Genomic DNA, 16,075 nt, shown 5'->3' on the forward strand with positions numbered 1-16,075 from the left:
CTTGGTTTGTGCTGCAAATCAAAACACACTTTTTATATAAGATCTTGTCCCTCAGAAGATCCTTTCTTAACCTGGCCTTACTGTATACAAATTTTCTGTTCTGTTCTTGGAATCTGAATTTTATTTATTTATTATATTTCTATACTGCCCTTCCTGAAGGCTCAGATCTAGAAAGAAGTGCCATTTCAACATGAAAGGTAACTAGTCCGGTCATTTCTTTTTCCTCAGGAATGGGGTTCCGGTGACATCTGATGGCCATCATGTCCGTATGTTCCATGATGGAAGCCTTCATATAAACAATGTGCAGATAGGTGATGAGGGCTCCTACACCTGCAATGCTTACAGAGGCAGCAACTCTGTCAGTGCCAGCACGGAAGTGAAAGTGATCAGGAGATCAGAAGGTGGGTGTGTTTGGCAGCCTTTCTACCTAAGTCTCAAGAGCTTTAGTATTCCACCCTTGAAATTGGGAGTCTCTCTCTCTCTCTCTCTCTCTCTCTCTCTCTCTCTCTCTCTCTCTCTCTCTCTCTCGGCTACTAAGGGAAAAGAATGGTGTAATATCTCCTTAGGTACTCACATACTAATTTTGTACTACGGTGCAAAAAAGAGAAAGAGAGAAGCCAAGCTGGGCTATCATTGAGTTGATATTCTAAGAAAAGTGCAGGCATCTGGAATTTGTGACATTCCCCTTCAAAATAGACCTGTTGCAATTGGCAAAGGAAAAGGGGAAGATCAGCCTGATTAAATATGGAAGGTCATATTTGTCAAGGGGTTACTGAAATCAAGGGCAGAACTGAAAGAACACAGTTACTGGATGATGTCAGAAGTCTGGTTGCAGTTTAAGTTACATTTCGCACTTTGATAGTGATCACTGAATACAGAATTGTTTTATCGTACCAATCACAAAAGACAAAAAAGTTCTTCCCTAATACCTTATGGCTTCAATTGGTTTAGTCCCTGAAGGGACACACTCACATACTCATGCTTTTGAGTTTTGCAGCTGAAAGAAGACATTTAGTACACATTTGTCCTGCCCTTCCTTTGAGAAGCACCCATTGGTGTACATGGTTCTCCATTCTCAATTCTATCCTTGCAACAACGCTGTTAAATTAAATAAGTTGAGAGCGTGACCCAGTGGGTTCATGGCCAGATGATGATTTGAGCCTGGGTCTTACTCACTAACCCCTACCACATGCAGTCTATAGCTACTCTTCTAAAATGTTTAGGTAACACAATTAGACAAGTATTGACATCTGAAAAATGGAATAATACCTGATCTTAAGATGCAACTAAATCCTATGCTACAACGTTCCACCCACCCCATCAAGTCACAGCTGACATACGGCAACCCTGGAGGTATTTCCAAGGCAATACGTTTGCCACTGCCTGCTCCTGCATAGCCATCTTGGTATTCCTTAGTGGTCCTCCATTCAAATACTGACCAAGACAGATCCTGCTTCGCTTCTGAGAATGGGTTAGTGCGGAGTAGCCAAGCTCCAACAGAAGGGGGGGGGGGGAATCAGTAACTGCTCCCACTTGAAATGGCCCTTCAATCAAGGGCTCTCTTTCCTCCATTTCCTCCTGTAGTGCTCATGCTGGGACACTGAAGAATTAAGGGGTCAGACAAAAGGCTTTGCTTTTGCATCAAATTGTATAGTTTAGAGCATTCAGTGTCACACATCACTATGAAGACAGATTGGATAACCTGATAGGATAAGCAGATAGCTATTTTCTGTCTGTAGACCAGTTTAAATGGAACCTCTCTGTGCTGGTTTATGTCTGAATATCATCCTGTGAAAGGCAACAGCAGGAGAGAGCTAATCCACAATGCCTTGCTTGTGAGTTTTCCCAAGACAGTTTGCATGCCATTCCCGGCAACCAAATTCTATACTAGCTGGACCGCCGGTGTACGCTAGTAGTTTGGTACATGGTTATCTACTGTCTTAAATAAGTGGTTGTCATGGCCCTAATCAAGATAAAATGTGTCACCCTTTAAGCTATTAACTATATAGCTAAATTGTGTATTATTCACACAAGAGAGTCTACAGTAGTCTAGTTAGCAAACTGCTTTAATCAGGCAAGATTCTGCTTGGAGAAAGGAGAGAAGGGGAGCAGGAAAGCTAAATTAAGGCTAAGCTGTTGAAGTTATTAAAAGTAAGGCCTCCCAACTAGATAGACTTATTTAGGAATGGCCCCTTTCCCCCGTAGGTAGAAACTAGCGTGACTCATAGCTTGAAGCTTCTATATGCCATGGTGGAGCAGGGGTGGGGTTAAGTGTCTTACTAAAATGGTAACTGTTCCCTCAAACATCACTGGCTGCTCTTGCTGTTTCTGACTTATTTTCTCCTACTACGTATTTTTGAACTAAATGCTCTAGTTTCTATGCCTACACCAAAGTTGGGACGTCAATTTGGGGGTACTGTATTAAAACCTCCTGTAACCTCTGCTTTCTTTTTCTGCTCGCAGTACCTGCGCCCCTCCCCGTGGACCCAAGCAGGGAGTGTGTTGACCAACCACATCTTGCCAACTGTGAGCTGATATTACAGGCACAGCTCTGCAATAATGAATATTACTCTAGCTTCTGCTGTGCCAGCTGTTCTCGTCACCAACCCAAGGCTCTTCCTCATCACCGTCATCGCTGACCCTTTCCCCTTCCAAAGAGGGACAGTACTTACAGCAGTGACTCGAAGAAGCAATCTCACGCCTGCAGTCTCAAGCACATGGGGGGAAGCAAGCATGGGCTGCTGTGAGCAGAACAGTTGGCAATAACTGAATGCTCACCTCTCCAAGCCTTTTTGCACCAAGCATACCCAGTAGTTTTTCCTGACTGCTGGCGGATCTGCTCATCAGTGGAACCAAACAATCAGGGATTATTTCTTTAACAAAGACTAACAAGCAATATGTACAAGAGCCAAGAACAAGAAGAAGGAAGGTTGCTCTTAAGACAATGAAAGTGTCTGAACAGCCACTACTCAAATGTAAAAGTAGATTAAGGAAAACCACTGAGCCCTTTCCTTTGTGGAAGAGCAAGCAACTGACCTTGTTTCTGGGGAAACGGCAGCTGATCTAGACTTCCTCCAGCATCATTTCAAATATTCTATTGCATTCCCTCTTTCATGCTTTGCAGTTTTCAAAAGCTACAAGTAGACAAAGTGGATGTGCTTAACAGCAGTTACCCAAAGCTACTGACTGAGGGATTTTGGCACTGTGCAGGTTTAATTGAACATGTTGGAGTTTCAAGAGATCCGGACATTGGTGAAAAGAAACAAACTCCAAGTAAAGCTAGTTGGGGTCCTGAAATACGTCACCTAAAGAAAACTGGGTATATTTTGCATATTCTAGGATTTTTCTTGAATGGAAATAGAAAGCGGTAAAAAGCAGCAGCTCATTTGCTAACAAAATACAATGTCTTATAAACATGCTATGCAAGAAGCGTTCCTTTCCACAGCAGAGCTTCACTCGTGTACTTTTTCTAGTTAGGTTTGCTGCCATAGCTTAAGAACATCAGAAGAGCCCTGCTGGATCAGGCCAGTGGTCCATCTAGTCCATCATCTCGTTTCACACAATGGCCAACCAGTTCCTCTGGATGACCAATAAGAGGGGACAGAGGCCAATGCCTCCCCTGATGTGGCCTTCTGGGTCTGGGACTCAGAGGATTAGTGCCTCTAAGATGGAAATTCCCCTCAGGCACTAGACTTATCCTCCATGAATCTAATTCCCCATTAAAGCTGTTTATTCAAGTGGCCATCACTACATCCTCTGGCAGCAAATCGCACATTTTAATCACTGTCTGTGCAAAGTAGTATTTCCTGAACCCTTCAGTTTAATGGAATGTCTTTGGATTCTAGGATTTTGGGACAGGGAGAAACAATTATCAGCTCTTTCTGCCCCATGCATAATTTTATAAACCGCCATCATGTCCTCCCCCAGTCATCTCGTTTCTAAACTGTAAATTCCCAGACTCCTTTCTTATAGAGAAGGTGCTCTACCCCCCCCCCCCACACACACCATCTTGGCTGCCCTCCTCTGTACCTTTTCCAGCTCTGCAATGTCCTTTTTGTGAGCACAACTGTACAGAGTATTCCAAATGAAGCCGCACCACAGTTCTGTACAGTGGGCAGTTTTAAACTCAATCCCTTTCCTAATAATCCCTAACACAGAGTTTGCCTTTTTCACCATGGTCACACACTGGGTTGACACTTTCACTGAGCTCTCCACTGTGATCCCAAGATCTTTTTCACTCGTAGCAAGTTCAGCTCTCTATAGCCACTGTTTGAAATTGAGGTTCTATTAATAAGATCCTTATTAGCGCTTGAGGACTCCAGTCCAGACCCTCTTTCACTTTATTATGGTCTGTAAACCAGACAGGGGCCTGTAAGACAACACTCTAATAGTGATGGCAGGACACATGGCAGTCTGCCAGCTTTTTCCGTATTCCAACACAGCAGGTGGTAAGGGAGACTTACTAGGCTTGTTCATGCTTCAAGACACTCAGAGGCTTTTGGAAAAATCATTTCAGCTGGAACATGTAAGAACCATCAAACTGAAGATTTTCTTTAATGCTCCAGGTCCTAGCCCAGGATTTGCTGTTAACTGCTGCAAGCCAGCTGGCTGGGAGCAGCGGCATACAAATATGATGAAATATATAAAAATAAAAGAGACAGTCACCACAAGTAGCAGGAAAATGCCTTATTTTCCCCCCTGCAGGGCAACTGATTTCAAAAAGCATGGGATGAATGCAGTATTTTCCTGTTCATGTGTTCCACGATGCCACAATCTCCCTGTTTTTATCAGAATCTTGTGAAAACTGTATATCACATTCTTGAAGACAGTATAGCATAGAGACAAAAAGACCAGTCTATGAATCAGGAAGCCCCAGGTTACAGTCTTGTGTCTGTCACAATGAAAATGCTAACTGATCTTGGATGAGCCACTTTTTCTCAGGCACCCTCCCCATCTGAAAAATAGGGATACTCATCTACTGATAGAGGTATTGTATGGATAAGTGTTCCAGATATGGCACAGGCATGAACTGCTATACAAATCATAATAAACACTGACCAACAGCATCGTAAACACGTAGTAAGTTGCCACTATTCAAATAGCCTTTAAGATACTCATTAAAAGTCCAATTACCACATCACAGTATAAAGTAGCATGTGCTCTTCAAACTCTCATGTCTATATATTTTCCACATTACAAAATTTAGATACAACTACTCACAAAGCTGAATGGGAAAGTGATCCTGATCGTGGCCTTGTATTTAAGTATCTGGGCTGCTTCTCTGGATGCCAGAAAATCATATCTGATGCTATACACCAAGAAATAATATACTAATTGCAACTAAAATATGCTACTCTTAGATTTTGAAACATCATGGCTTAAGCCAAGAATTTTTAAGATTTGCCAACTATTCAGGGTTATGAATATTACCTACAGGCCAAAAAACAATTTAAATAAAAACATCAGTGTTTGTATCCAGCCGTTGCTTACTGCATCCTTTGATTATCCCACTGAATTTATGTCACATCATCATGAGGAATTCTTGGTCCATTCCCCCCACAAAAGAGACAATATTTAGAGACTATACAACATTCACCTCAGCCACTATGTTTCTTACAAGTTTCCCAGGCTTGAGTGTTGGTAGTGTGTATGTATACCTGACATTAAAAGCTCTTGCTGTCAGTAATCAAATAAAACAGCAAACATATTTAGTGTGGGCTTTGTTAATTTAAAATATATAGCAAGGAGGAAAGCTGATCAGAGAGCCACATCATGTACTACCAACATTTATTTCTGTTAAAGCAGATTATAAATCATCAGTACAAATATATATATAACTTACATTTGCTTGTAAGGCCAAGTTTTAAAAGTAAAATTAAAAATGAGATGGGGTTCATGATTTGTCAGAGGAAGAACACGGAATAGCTGTAGTCTAGCCACAAGCTTTCACATAGAACAGTGGGGAAATAAGCTTTATTGTTTTTTTTTTAAAAAATTAAAATCTATTGAACATACATAAAATGGGTTCCTTGGTAGACCTGATTGTAGATATGGTTACAGTAAACTGTCACAATACAATAAGAACAATGAGATTGCAGCAGTACATGGAAGAACCTATATGTATAGTATCACCTAGCTTGATTCCTTTAAAAAAAGGATAGAATTTACCAATTGTTTTCAAACCAAGACAATACTGCTCTTAAACTACTCTATAACGTGTGTGTTTTTTATTGGTCATGATTGTAGTTGCAATATGCTACTTACAATGAACACAGAAGAACAAGCTAGGAAGTCTCCTCCCGAACCTACTCCCATATTACTGATTGTAAGAATCAGTGATAAATCAATCTTATTTACAATTTTACATCCAACCACCTTTTATACCTTTGGCAAGATTACTTACAACTCATTTGACTTTTAATATCTAGAGCTATTTAAAATAATCTAAAATGCATAAAAATAAAGATTTTGGCTTTATTTTGTTTTTATATATAATCGTCATTGTGTTACTCAAAATGGAAGCTCATTCTTTTCCACAGACAGTATATGCAGAGCAGCTTTCACGTTTCCTCCTGTTCACCTCTTTCCTCCAGAGAACGGGGCACTCACAGCAAGGCTGAGGCCCCTGAAACAATAGTGGCATTTGCTTTTCGTTGTAGAAGGTCATCTGTGGGAAAAGGGCTTCATCAGGGCTCAGTTCCCATCTTCAGCCCTTCCGAGGTTTCCTCTGCAGTCCAGGCTCCCAAGCAGGGAGGAAGGCAGTAAGGGTACATTTCCTGGATTATTCCCCAATAGCGATGTGGCTGGAGCTTGGCGCCTCTCCCCCATGACTGCTCTCCTCTCTCTGTATACCCGACTCTGGTTCTATGGGAACATCAATGATCGAGTGTGCTGTTCGGATGTCCCCTCTGCCCCGTGCCCTCTTCCACCCAACCCCCACCACATACCCACACCCACACAGACACACAGAGACTAGAGCACAAGCCACAGGACTGCTTAAAGTTCGATTTCAAAAGTCTTCTGTAATTCACTTGAGAAAGGGTTAGTCGGAGAGGGGTTGGTGCGCTGCTTCGACTTGCTTTCCAGTGCTGCCCACTGCGCTTCAAACGGATCAACCTTCTGGGCAACTGCAGGTGGCTGTATATGCTTGTCCTCTGTGGGCCATCTGGCAGTGTCTACACCGTTGAAAGCAGCGGAGCCATTTTGCTGCTGGGCAGGAGGTTTAAAGAAAGGGCTGGTAGTTGCACTGTTAGTTTCATACTGAGGGAATGTCTGCTGCTTTATAAGACTGGGCGACTGATGAGAGTGGGACACTTGAGGATGGCTGGCTGTGCCAAACACATTGGCTACCATCTGGGAAGGAGTTATCCCAACCACTGGTACGCTGGGAGCCGGGTAGGGCATTCCATTGGCTACGGCATACGGCTGAGCAGGGAGGAACGCAGGCTGCATTGGCTGCACCACTCCAATGGGCACCGGCTGAGGAGCAATGAAGGTGCTGACCGGAAAAGCTGGTGCTGCCGGAGGAGCCACTGCAGGAGGCTGGAGGAGCGGCTGGGGAGCTGCCTGCTGTGGCTGCGGCTGCTGCGCTCGGACAGTTTTGGAGACTTCTTCCAGCCAGCGGTCCGCCTCGGAGGGAGTGCGTTTGTGGTTTGCTTGGAACAGATTTGGTGAGGCTGCCCCAGAACTGGAACTCCATTCAGTACCTATGAAGGAAAACGTTGTTAAGAAAAAACCTCACCCACGCATGTCTTTCACGCTTTTCTGACTCCTGATGTTTGGAAAGGTAACCGAGTTTCAGCTTCCACCTGCCTCATGATAGTCATATATCTCTAAGTTCATATCAGTGATTGGGCAAATGTGGCACCCACTGGAATTAATATGGAAGACTACTTTAATTAAACCAACATAAGTATGGATGGAGGTTGTCCATGCATGGCTACATAACACAGATTTCAGTTACTTAAATAAGAACCATCATAGATATCAAAATAGAACAGCAGGATGTGGGAAGACTGGATGTTAAGAGAAAAGCTATTAAGGGGCTCTTGCTCTCCTTTTCACCCCATCCAGAGTTTCTGGATTGGCTCCAACTTATTCTTAAGCTCAGGAAGTAGAATACTAGTTGTAACGGGGTCACTGTACTATACTAAGGTCAAAGTTGACAGATGTGCTGTCCAGTTCCGAAAGAGGAACATCCACAATGCTTGGCCAGCAACCAGATCACAGGTTACAAGACTACTTATATGAGATGGCTGCACTTTCTTCCACATACATGAACTCCACTAACCCCCAAAATCCATACATACAACTTAAAACTGTACTTACTGATAACTTGTTGCCTTCCTTCTTTCCCTTCCTTCACTTCTACTCTTTCCTTATTCTTTTTTATGCAATGCAGTGTGTTAACCACTCTCTAATAGCTCTGTAATAATCAACACTTAAAATTTCAGCTTCTTTGAACTGATTTTTATTTCAGCAGTAAAATGTCCTTCTGGATTTGGCTTAATTCCCATCCACACACTTCAACTCCTCCCCTAACCTGACTTACCAAGTCTGATGCTCTGTACTGCAAAGAGCATGTACTACCATCCCATTTCCTCACCATCCCACAAACTTAAGTAAGGGTTTGTCACTTAACCTTAAGGCCATTGGTTTCCATTTACCACTAAGCAGAAGCCACAGTTACAGAGAACATGGACTACACCCAAGAGGCATCAGCTCCTGCACCTGGTGGCTGGGTACAGTATCTCAGGCAGAGCCTAACTTTGGTTTTCTTAAAAGGTCAATACATTATTCCCCAAACCCTATAATTTCCCCTTCAAACTGAGCTAAAACAGAAGTTGCATTCCATCCAGTAATTCTGGCTGAAGCTCACTTTCCCTTTAAAACAAACTCTTCTTCAAACAAAGTATGTTTTTAATCATAGATCCATTGGTGAACCTCCGCAGTCAGAAGTAGGAATCAGTTTTTCACCAATTCCTCCCTCCCACTGCTCTCTTCTAAGTCACACTTCATGCTGTTCCTGGGGGACACGGACCCTAGCCTCTGGAGAGGGTAGTGAGTTACACTACACTGAAAATTCCTGAGGGACTCAAGCCATGAACAAAACCTAAAAAAACCCTGAACTGCTATATTTGATGAGGCCAATCTAGCCCAACACCACACATTTAGCCCCTCTAGATGCCACACACAGGTTTTGTACCCAGTCTTACCAGAAGGAGTGGCTACAGCTCCAGTTTTAGCAGCAGCCGGAGCAACAGGGGCATGAGCCCAGGGATTGGTTTCACGAACTGGTATTGCTGTGGGTGCTACAGTAGTTTGAACTGGCTTAGCAGCAAGCACACTGAAGGCAGAGGCAGTGCCATTAACTAAAATGGGAGCAGACAACATCAAGGCTGTTAATTCATGCAAGGCATGCAGATGACTGGGACATTAAAATGAACGCATGATTTCTGCCAACATGCAACACACAGTAACTTAAGTCATTCTTTCACACTGTTAATCTACAAGCTTTTTCCATGGTGCCTTTTTGCCAAGTTAATTTTCTGCTAGTTCTGTAGTAAGATAACAGGGTGATTTTTTACAGATATTGTAGCAAAAGCTATTAAGGTGGTCTCCATGTTTTAAATTTAAATTGCAGCTGGGTCAGTTTTCCCTTTTCTGACCAAGAAAGCTGCACTGGTTTCAGCATACTGAAAATTCAAATCCAACAATTATGCAGCAATCATGTGCTGCAGAAGAAAATATCCACACAGTCGAAACAAAAGGGTAAGGGATTCATGCTCAATACATGCTCAGTTGTGGGACATCAAGGGGGCATCAAGCTTGAATATAGGACTGCTATATCCTCTTTGATCTAGGGCCACAGCCAGAAATAATTCAATTGAGGGGGCAGAAGGTATGCTTTTTTTTGGGGGGGGGGGTCATAAATCTGAAAAGGCAGAAACCTAAATATAATTCTAATACATTCATAGGCATTTTACTTAAAAATGATTTGGATTTTAGATGCCTAAGTGGGCCTTAAATTCAGAATGACCATTAACATATATTTCATTCACATCAAAAAGTTGCACCTGCTCAGTGCAGCATTATCGGATTAAAGTTTTGCATTTCAGAAGCATATAGCTGTAACTTCATTAGTGGCAGCATTCATTATCTTTCACAGAATGACATGGTAGGAAACAGAGATGTTGAGAGAAACGTGTGATTCTGAATTCTTTTACAACTGTAACATTTGGAAGTAGCTGTCTTCTGTTTGGGTTTGCTCATCGTCACCCCACAAGCTCTACACTGATTTATCTCATGTACGTCCATCACTCTGAAACAATACAGCAATGCGTAGTGCTGGTGAGGTACGATTCAGAACAGTGCTGTCGAAAGTGGTGGCAAGGAAACTATGAGTAACCAGATCTTTAATTACTACACTGGGAGAGTCTCTAGTTAGACTTGCCAACGAATCATCTCCTCCAGCACTGATCCCCTAATATCAAGAAGGTAAATCCATGCGGTTACTGTGTAAAAAAGAAAAGACACTGTCAAAAAAGTCAGAGTATTCTCTTCACCCTCTTCGATGGCTTGGGATTCAGAGCAGACTTTAACCTTGGCTCAAGTTTACTATCTTGCTGGTAACCTTATTATGTAGTGAGAAGTGGTGATGCTTGGCTGAGCCTTCTGGCTCTTTGCAGTGAAGCAATTCTATATGGAGAGGCCAAAGTCTGTGTTATGCCTCTTCAGTCTTTCACCCTAGTCTAAGATTTGGGGGGAAACTATGAACAGGGATTTGACAACGGTTATTTACTGGTGAGTAAAAAGTATTCTACGGATGCTCAGAGGACTAGATCCTTTCATAGAGACAAACTGCAGTAAGGTAGCTGGCTTTTAATGATTAGAAATGGATACTTAGCTCAGCAAGAATGGGCAAACAAAAAAGAAAACTCATAAACAGTATAAACCTCAGGTTTCTGTCTGCTGTTCTCACGAACAAAGTAGTTGAGAAGGATCATGGCCGGCAAGGTTAGCCGACTCAGGACAATTACTTCTAATTCATCTAGAAACATCCTCCCCCACATCCTGCAGAAATTGCTAGCAGGAATTCTATCTATGCAAGAAAATGGCTAGAGACCTTTTTAAAAAGCTGAGAATTCACAGAGGGAACATAGTGCACTTTTTAGGAGGCATTGCTCAGCATACTCCAGCCATTACATCTCTGCCTTGATCTTTAAGATATTCTGTCTAATGAGAACAGCTTGCATTATACAAGCTGAAATCCTAATCATGAGCTAGCAGGCAGCAATTCAACATTCTAAAACTATTTTTCTGCTAAAATATTAAAATGTGGGAACAGCATTTTTGCTTATTAGTGTATGGAAACTGTGCCCTTTAATTGTGTTTCCTTTTATGTAATTAGTGTGTAGTTGCATAGTTTGTATAGGTTTTCTTGCTTGACATTTCCCCAGATGTTGCCTTCCTGCAGACTATAAATGAGAAAGACAGAATGACTTCAAATGCAAACAAAAGGGTTGCAGGACACTTTGAGACACAAAAGTCATCACATCACAAAGAAAGCAGCACTACATACATAGCAAGCACAACTTCTCAAGTAGAAGGAGGACATACCTTGTACAGCTGGAGACTGTGGTGCAACCGCAGTGACCGGCTTTGTCATGGGGGCAGAGGAGAAAGGATCCTCGGACGGTGAGCTGAATGCATTTGTAATCTGGGAGCAGAGGGAACTAATGCTATCTGCTTCCCCTTCGACTTCAGGAACTGAAAAAACCCACAAATCACTCAGTTATGGAGACAGAAAGAAGGCAAGTCCCTACAATTTCCACAAACACATACAATAAAATATACTGATTTAAGACAAGGAAGCCAGGGGAAAGATGCTTTCTCTCTGAACATGTTCCAAGCTGTTCAAACTGCAGAAAAATTTATTGTAGTTAGCGTAGCTTTTACAGCTAGGTATAAATAAAATGCCAAAACACCACTCAGAACAAACACTAAAAGGGAATCCTGCAGCACTTTTGAGACTAAGAACTTGATTGTAGCATAAGCTTTTATGGGCTGGAGCCCTATTTAGCATAAAATGGTGTTCAGAGTGTCTGCTGATCAATCTGTAAATCTAAGGTGTCATGATACATTGTGCTTTTGTTCCAGCAGATTAACAAATCTATTTCTATAGATTATAAGGAATAAACCTGAGAGCAGAAGTAAGTAAAAGGTAGGAAAATCAGGACCATAGATACAAAGATACAAAAAGCCTTTATTGGCGTAAAAAACAATACAGGTAAGGAGATACAAAATGGTACAATTATAAGAGTCAGGCAGAGTTACTCAATTTTGTTAAAAACAGGGAGTTAATACTAAAAACCCTTTGCTAAAAATTTTGCAATGCGGGCGGTCCACTCGGGATCCTTGCTATCAAGTAGTTTATTGATCGCTGCCGTTTCGTTACTATGGAGTTGAAGGGAAGATAGAATATCGGATATCCCCTGACGGTATAAAGAAAACTTAGGGCAAAACATGATAATATGCGGAAGGAGATCAGGGACCATACAGCCGTGAAAACATATTCTCTCCGCTAAATGAATGCGGTTAAACCTTCCTAAAAGAACATTAGAGGGGAAAGAGTTCAGCCGAGCAAATAAGAGTGCTTTCCTGTCAGAGAAAGCTTCGATACTAGTCAGGTAGGGGGGGATAACTTTGTATAGCGGGACAATATTCCATACACGGGGAGAGCAAGATGGAGATGTGAATGACAGTAAGGATTGATATTCAATGTCTTCTAGTCTCCTTACTATACACTTAAGGAGACTAGAAGACATTGAATATCAATCTTTACTGTCATTCACATCTCCATCTTGCTCTCCCCGTGTATGGAATATTGTCCCGCTATACAAAGTTATCCCCCCCCCTACCTGGACACTGAAGTAGCAACAGACTTCCTTCCTACAGGGACTGTAGGTAGGTAGAGTACCCAATTGTCAGAGTGTTCTCTTCTTCAGGTAAAAGAAGCCTTCACAGTAGGTCCAGTGTTCCATTCTCTATCCTTTCCTGTTGAGAGGCAACTATCAGGAGAGGAGAACAGGGTTTGGGGAGGGACCTTCACATGGTATAATGCCATAGAATCCACACTCCAAAGCAGCCATTTTCTCCAGGGAATTAATCTTGATCTACTGGGAAACACCTGTAAAAGCAGGAGATCCCTAGGTGCTACCTAGAGGTTAGCAACCCTAAGTGTGACCCATCACAGAGTGTGCCTTATTAAAAACAAGCTGTAGTTATATAGCAGAAGGCTCTCACAAACAGAGCATAGGGCACATGCCAAGTAACAGAAGGTGCAGAATATAGTCTCAAACAGAAAACCAAAGTATAAATTGGAACAACACATGGGAAACCTGGACTGACACTGAACTCAATGGAGTATCTGTGAAAAACTGTGCTTAGATACCACTGATCTGACATAGATGATACTCAGGAGTGGGTGAAGTTCTGGAGTTGCTCTCCCCCTGGCAGTATCCTAGCATCAGTTGCTCTGCTAATGCCTGAACTATTTCTGGCCTGAGAAATGGCTTTAATTTTCAGGTCTGAAGCTCTGTTTTATTCCAAGTTGATGATCTTCTAAACTCATTTTATTACCATGGAGAGACCTATCAGTATCAAAGACAAATAACTATGTATTTAGTTTCCTGTCTTCTTCTTGACCTTTATATCTGGAAAACTCTCTGAACTATGTGCACATCCAAAGGACCGGTTCTTGTGGCCAATCCATTAAGACAGGAAAGGCTGCAGACCCCCTCCAGAGCTCTTAGTCTGCATATCCCAGGTTAAGAATCCCTGTTCTACAGTAACATTCCTTCTCCTTAGGAAGATGCACCCCTGAAGCCAGACTAGTTACAGGGATATCCACCAATGGATTTTTAAAGTAATCTAGTAACCTTATGAGAGAAGGAATAAAGCCTTTTTGAAAGCCCAACAAGAAATTTCTGAAACACTGGAATGGCCCATTCTGCTTTCATCTCCATGGTAAAGAACCCGGGAAATGGAAAAATAGAGCCTAGTTTTATAAAGGAGCCATGGGAGTTCTTCTGGAGAAAGAAGCCATTTGATGTGCTGGACAAGAAGGGTCTCTTCATCAGATAATTCTCCTTCGTCCCAGCTGAGTCATGGTCAGAGTCTGCTGAATAAATCACAGAATATTCCTCATGGAGGAGGAGGAAGAGGGTTCTCATAAAGAGGCTGCTGTACATTTTCATTGCTTCCCCAAGGTCTACCACCTTGGTAGACCAAGGTGGTTGGGCCTTCTGCTATCTGGTGTCTCACTGGGAATAATGTTGATTCTGGGGGTGGGGTGTGGGGCACAGAAAGGAAGAGGGAGAACGAGTTAGGATCTGTCTGGACCTTTGCAGGGGCTATTCCTCCTGCCTGTGATCCTACAAGACACAGGCAAGACCCAGAACAGAGGATGGTGAGCACTCTCCCTCTCCACTGGAAACAAGAGCAGTCTACTTCCTGCCTTCAGGGATTATGGGTAGGAGAGTACCCAACTGTCAGCATTATCTTCTCTTTAAGGGAAGGCATCACATGAGCCTTTCATATACAGCGAGCATGCGCTCTATGCAGCTATGAGCATTTAAACCCAAGATCAAAATTTTCCTCACCTGAATTTTTCATGGGAAAGTCGGTCTTCCTTTGCACCGTTGAAGGCAGTTCGTTTATTCGTAAAGAAAGCTGGCGTTTAAAGGGGGACATCTTCTGGCTAAGTGCAGGGAAGCCTCTAAACGAGCCTTGTCTGGCAAGCTGCTCTATAGGGGCATGTCTTCGTGGAATAGCGTGAGGATTATTTGACTCTTTGTCACCAGACGCTGCAACATCAGCAGTAGGAGAGGTAGGGGAACTTGGAGACGGTACTGCATTGCCTGGCGCGGCACCTGAGGCAGCTGTCTTCACATCTGTTTCAACTATACCGTGGGGGAGAAACAATGTATTTGAAAAAGTACTATTTGTTGAAGAACCTTTCTAAATGATCAAGTTTATTGTACCCTTCTGTGGATAGAAATCATCCACTAACTTTCATTGATGCAAAATACTGATGCCTCTGAATTTCTATGGCCACTGCAGTTTCATTGCAGTTAATGCACAATCAACAGCTAGTTCAATTAATCTGTTGTTGCTGACTGCTTAATGTTTATGCACACATGAAGGTGCCTTATAGTAATCAGAGCATTGGTGTAACAAAGTCAAGTAACAAACCTTTTTGTTCAGAGTCATTTGCAAGGACTTTCAACAGCTCATCATGATCAATAATCAAGAAATTGGAGAATGTTTATGCATACATACTACTCAAGTAGCTCTTCTGTTTGGCTAAGGCATAAGGCACTATGCAAACAGAACCAGACTGATCCATAGCTGAAGTCAATTTCTCTTTTCAGGCGCACTGCTGCTGCCATGTTAATCATCAACAAAGCCCTTCAACAATTATAAGATGCATGCCATCACTGTTCAATACTGAGTGTGATCACACCCACTCCAGCCCTTCACAAGCATTAATTTAACTGTGGCACACATCAGCATATCATTGGGCCGCATGAGAAAAACCATAGAGATGGTGTAACTCAGGCTGCTAAAATGCAGCTGGAAAATGCTCTATTTTGCTAGTGGCTTGCAAAAGTATTAACTCCCCCTGCTGTTTGCTGCTTGTCCAATTTTGTTGCATTATAACCTGGAACTAAGTTGGATTTTTTTTTGGGGGGGGGTTGCACTATTTGAATCTTACAACATGCCTACCACTCTGAAGATGCAAAATCTTTTTTATTGTGACACAAATGGTACTCAAGTCAAGAAAAACAGAAATTGTGACTGCATAAGTATTCGTCTCCCTTGCTATGATACCCCTAAATAAGATCTGGTACAACCATTTAAGTTCAGAAGTCACATAGTTAGTTGATTAGGATCCAACAGTATTGATCTGCCACAGGTTATCTGTATAAATAAACCAGTTCCGAAAGGCCACTGACTCCGCAGCACCACTAAGCAAGCAACAGGAAAATGTAATAATGTCAAAACATGGCTT

At 42.3% G+C, this 16,075-nt stretch overlaps 2 protein-coding genes across 12 annotated transcripts in view; one reads left to right on the plus strand and one right to left on the minus strand.

The window, feature by feature from the left end:
* The window catches only part of PAPLN (papilin, proteoglycan like sulfated glycoprotein), a 77,509-nt gene extending 74,088 nt beyond the window's left edge, over nt 1-3,421 (plus strand). For all 3 annotated transcript variants that reach the window (XM_077322698.1, XM_077322697.1, XM_077322699.1), the window contains 2 exons: nt 229-401; nt 2,464-3,421. In XM_077322698.1, the coding sequence (XP_077178813.1) occupies nt 229-401; nt 2,464-2,639 (349 nt within the window). In that variant the 3' untranslated portion in view covers nt 2,640-3,421. The remainder of the gene's footprint in view (nt 1-228; nt 402-2,463) is intronic.
* A 2,349-nt stretch (nt 3,422-5,770) lies between these two features.
* Nucleotides 5,771-16,075, minus strand: part of NUMB (NUMB endocytic adaptor protein) — an 81,365-nt gene continuing 71,060 nt past the window's right edge. For 7 of the 9 annotated variants that reach the window (XM_077322700.1, XM_077322707.1, XM_077322701.1 and 4 more), the window contains 4 exons: nt 14,664-14,963; nt 11,620-11,769; nt 9,216-9,371; nt 5,771-7,706 (listed from right to left, as the gene is read on the minus strand). In XM_077322700.1, the coding sequence (XP_077178815.1) occupies nt 6,997-7,706; nt 9,216-9,371; nt 11,620-11,769; nt 14,664-14,963 (1,316 nt within the window). In that variant the 3' untranslated portion in view covers nt 5,771-6,996. The remainder of the gene's footprint in view (nt 7,707-9,215; nt 9,372-11,619; nt 11,770-14,663; nt 14,964-16,075) is intronic. The other 2 variants (XM_077322709.1, XM_077322708.1) reach the window with 1 other exon arrangement.

This window comes from Paroedura picta, chromosome 2 (assembly GCF_049243985.1).
Source record: "Paroedura picta isolate Pp20150507F chromosome 2, Ppicta_v3.0, whole genome shotgun sequence".
Lineage (NCBI taxonomy): Eukaryota > Metazoa > Chordata > Lepidosauria > Squamata > Gekkonidae > Paroedura > Paroedura picta.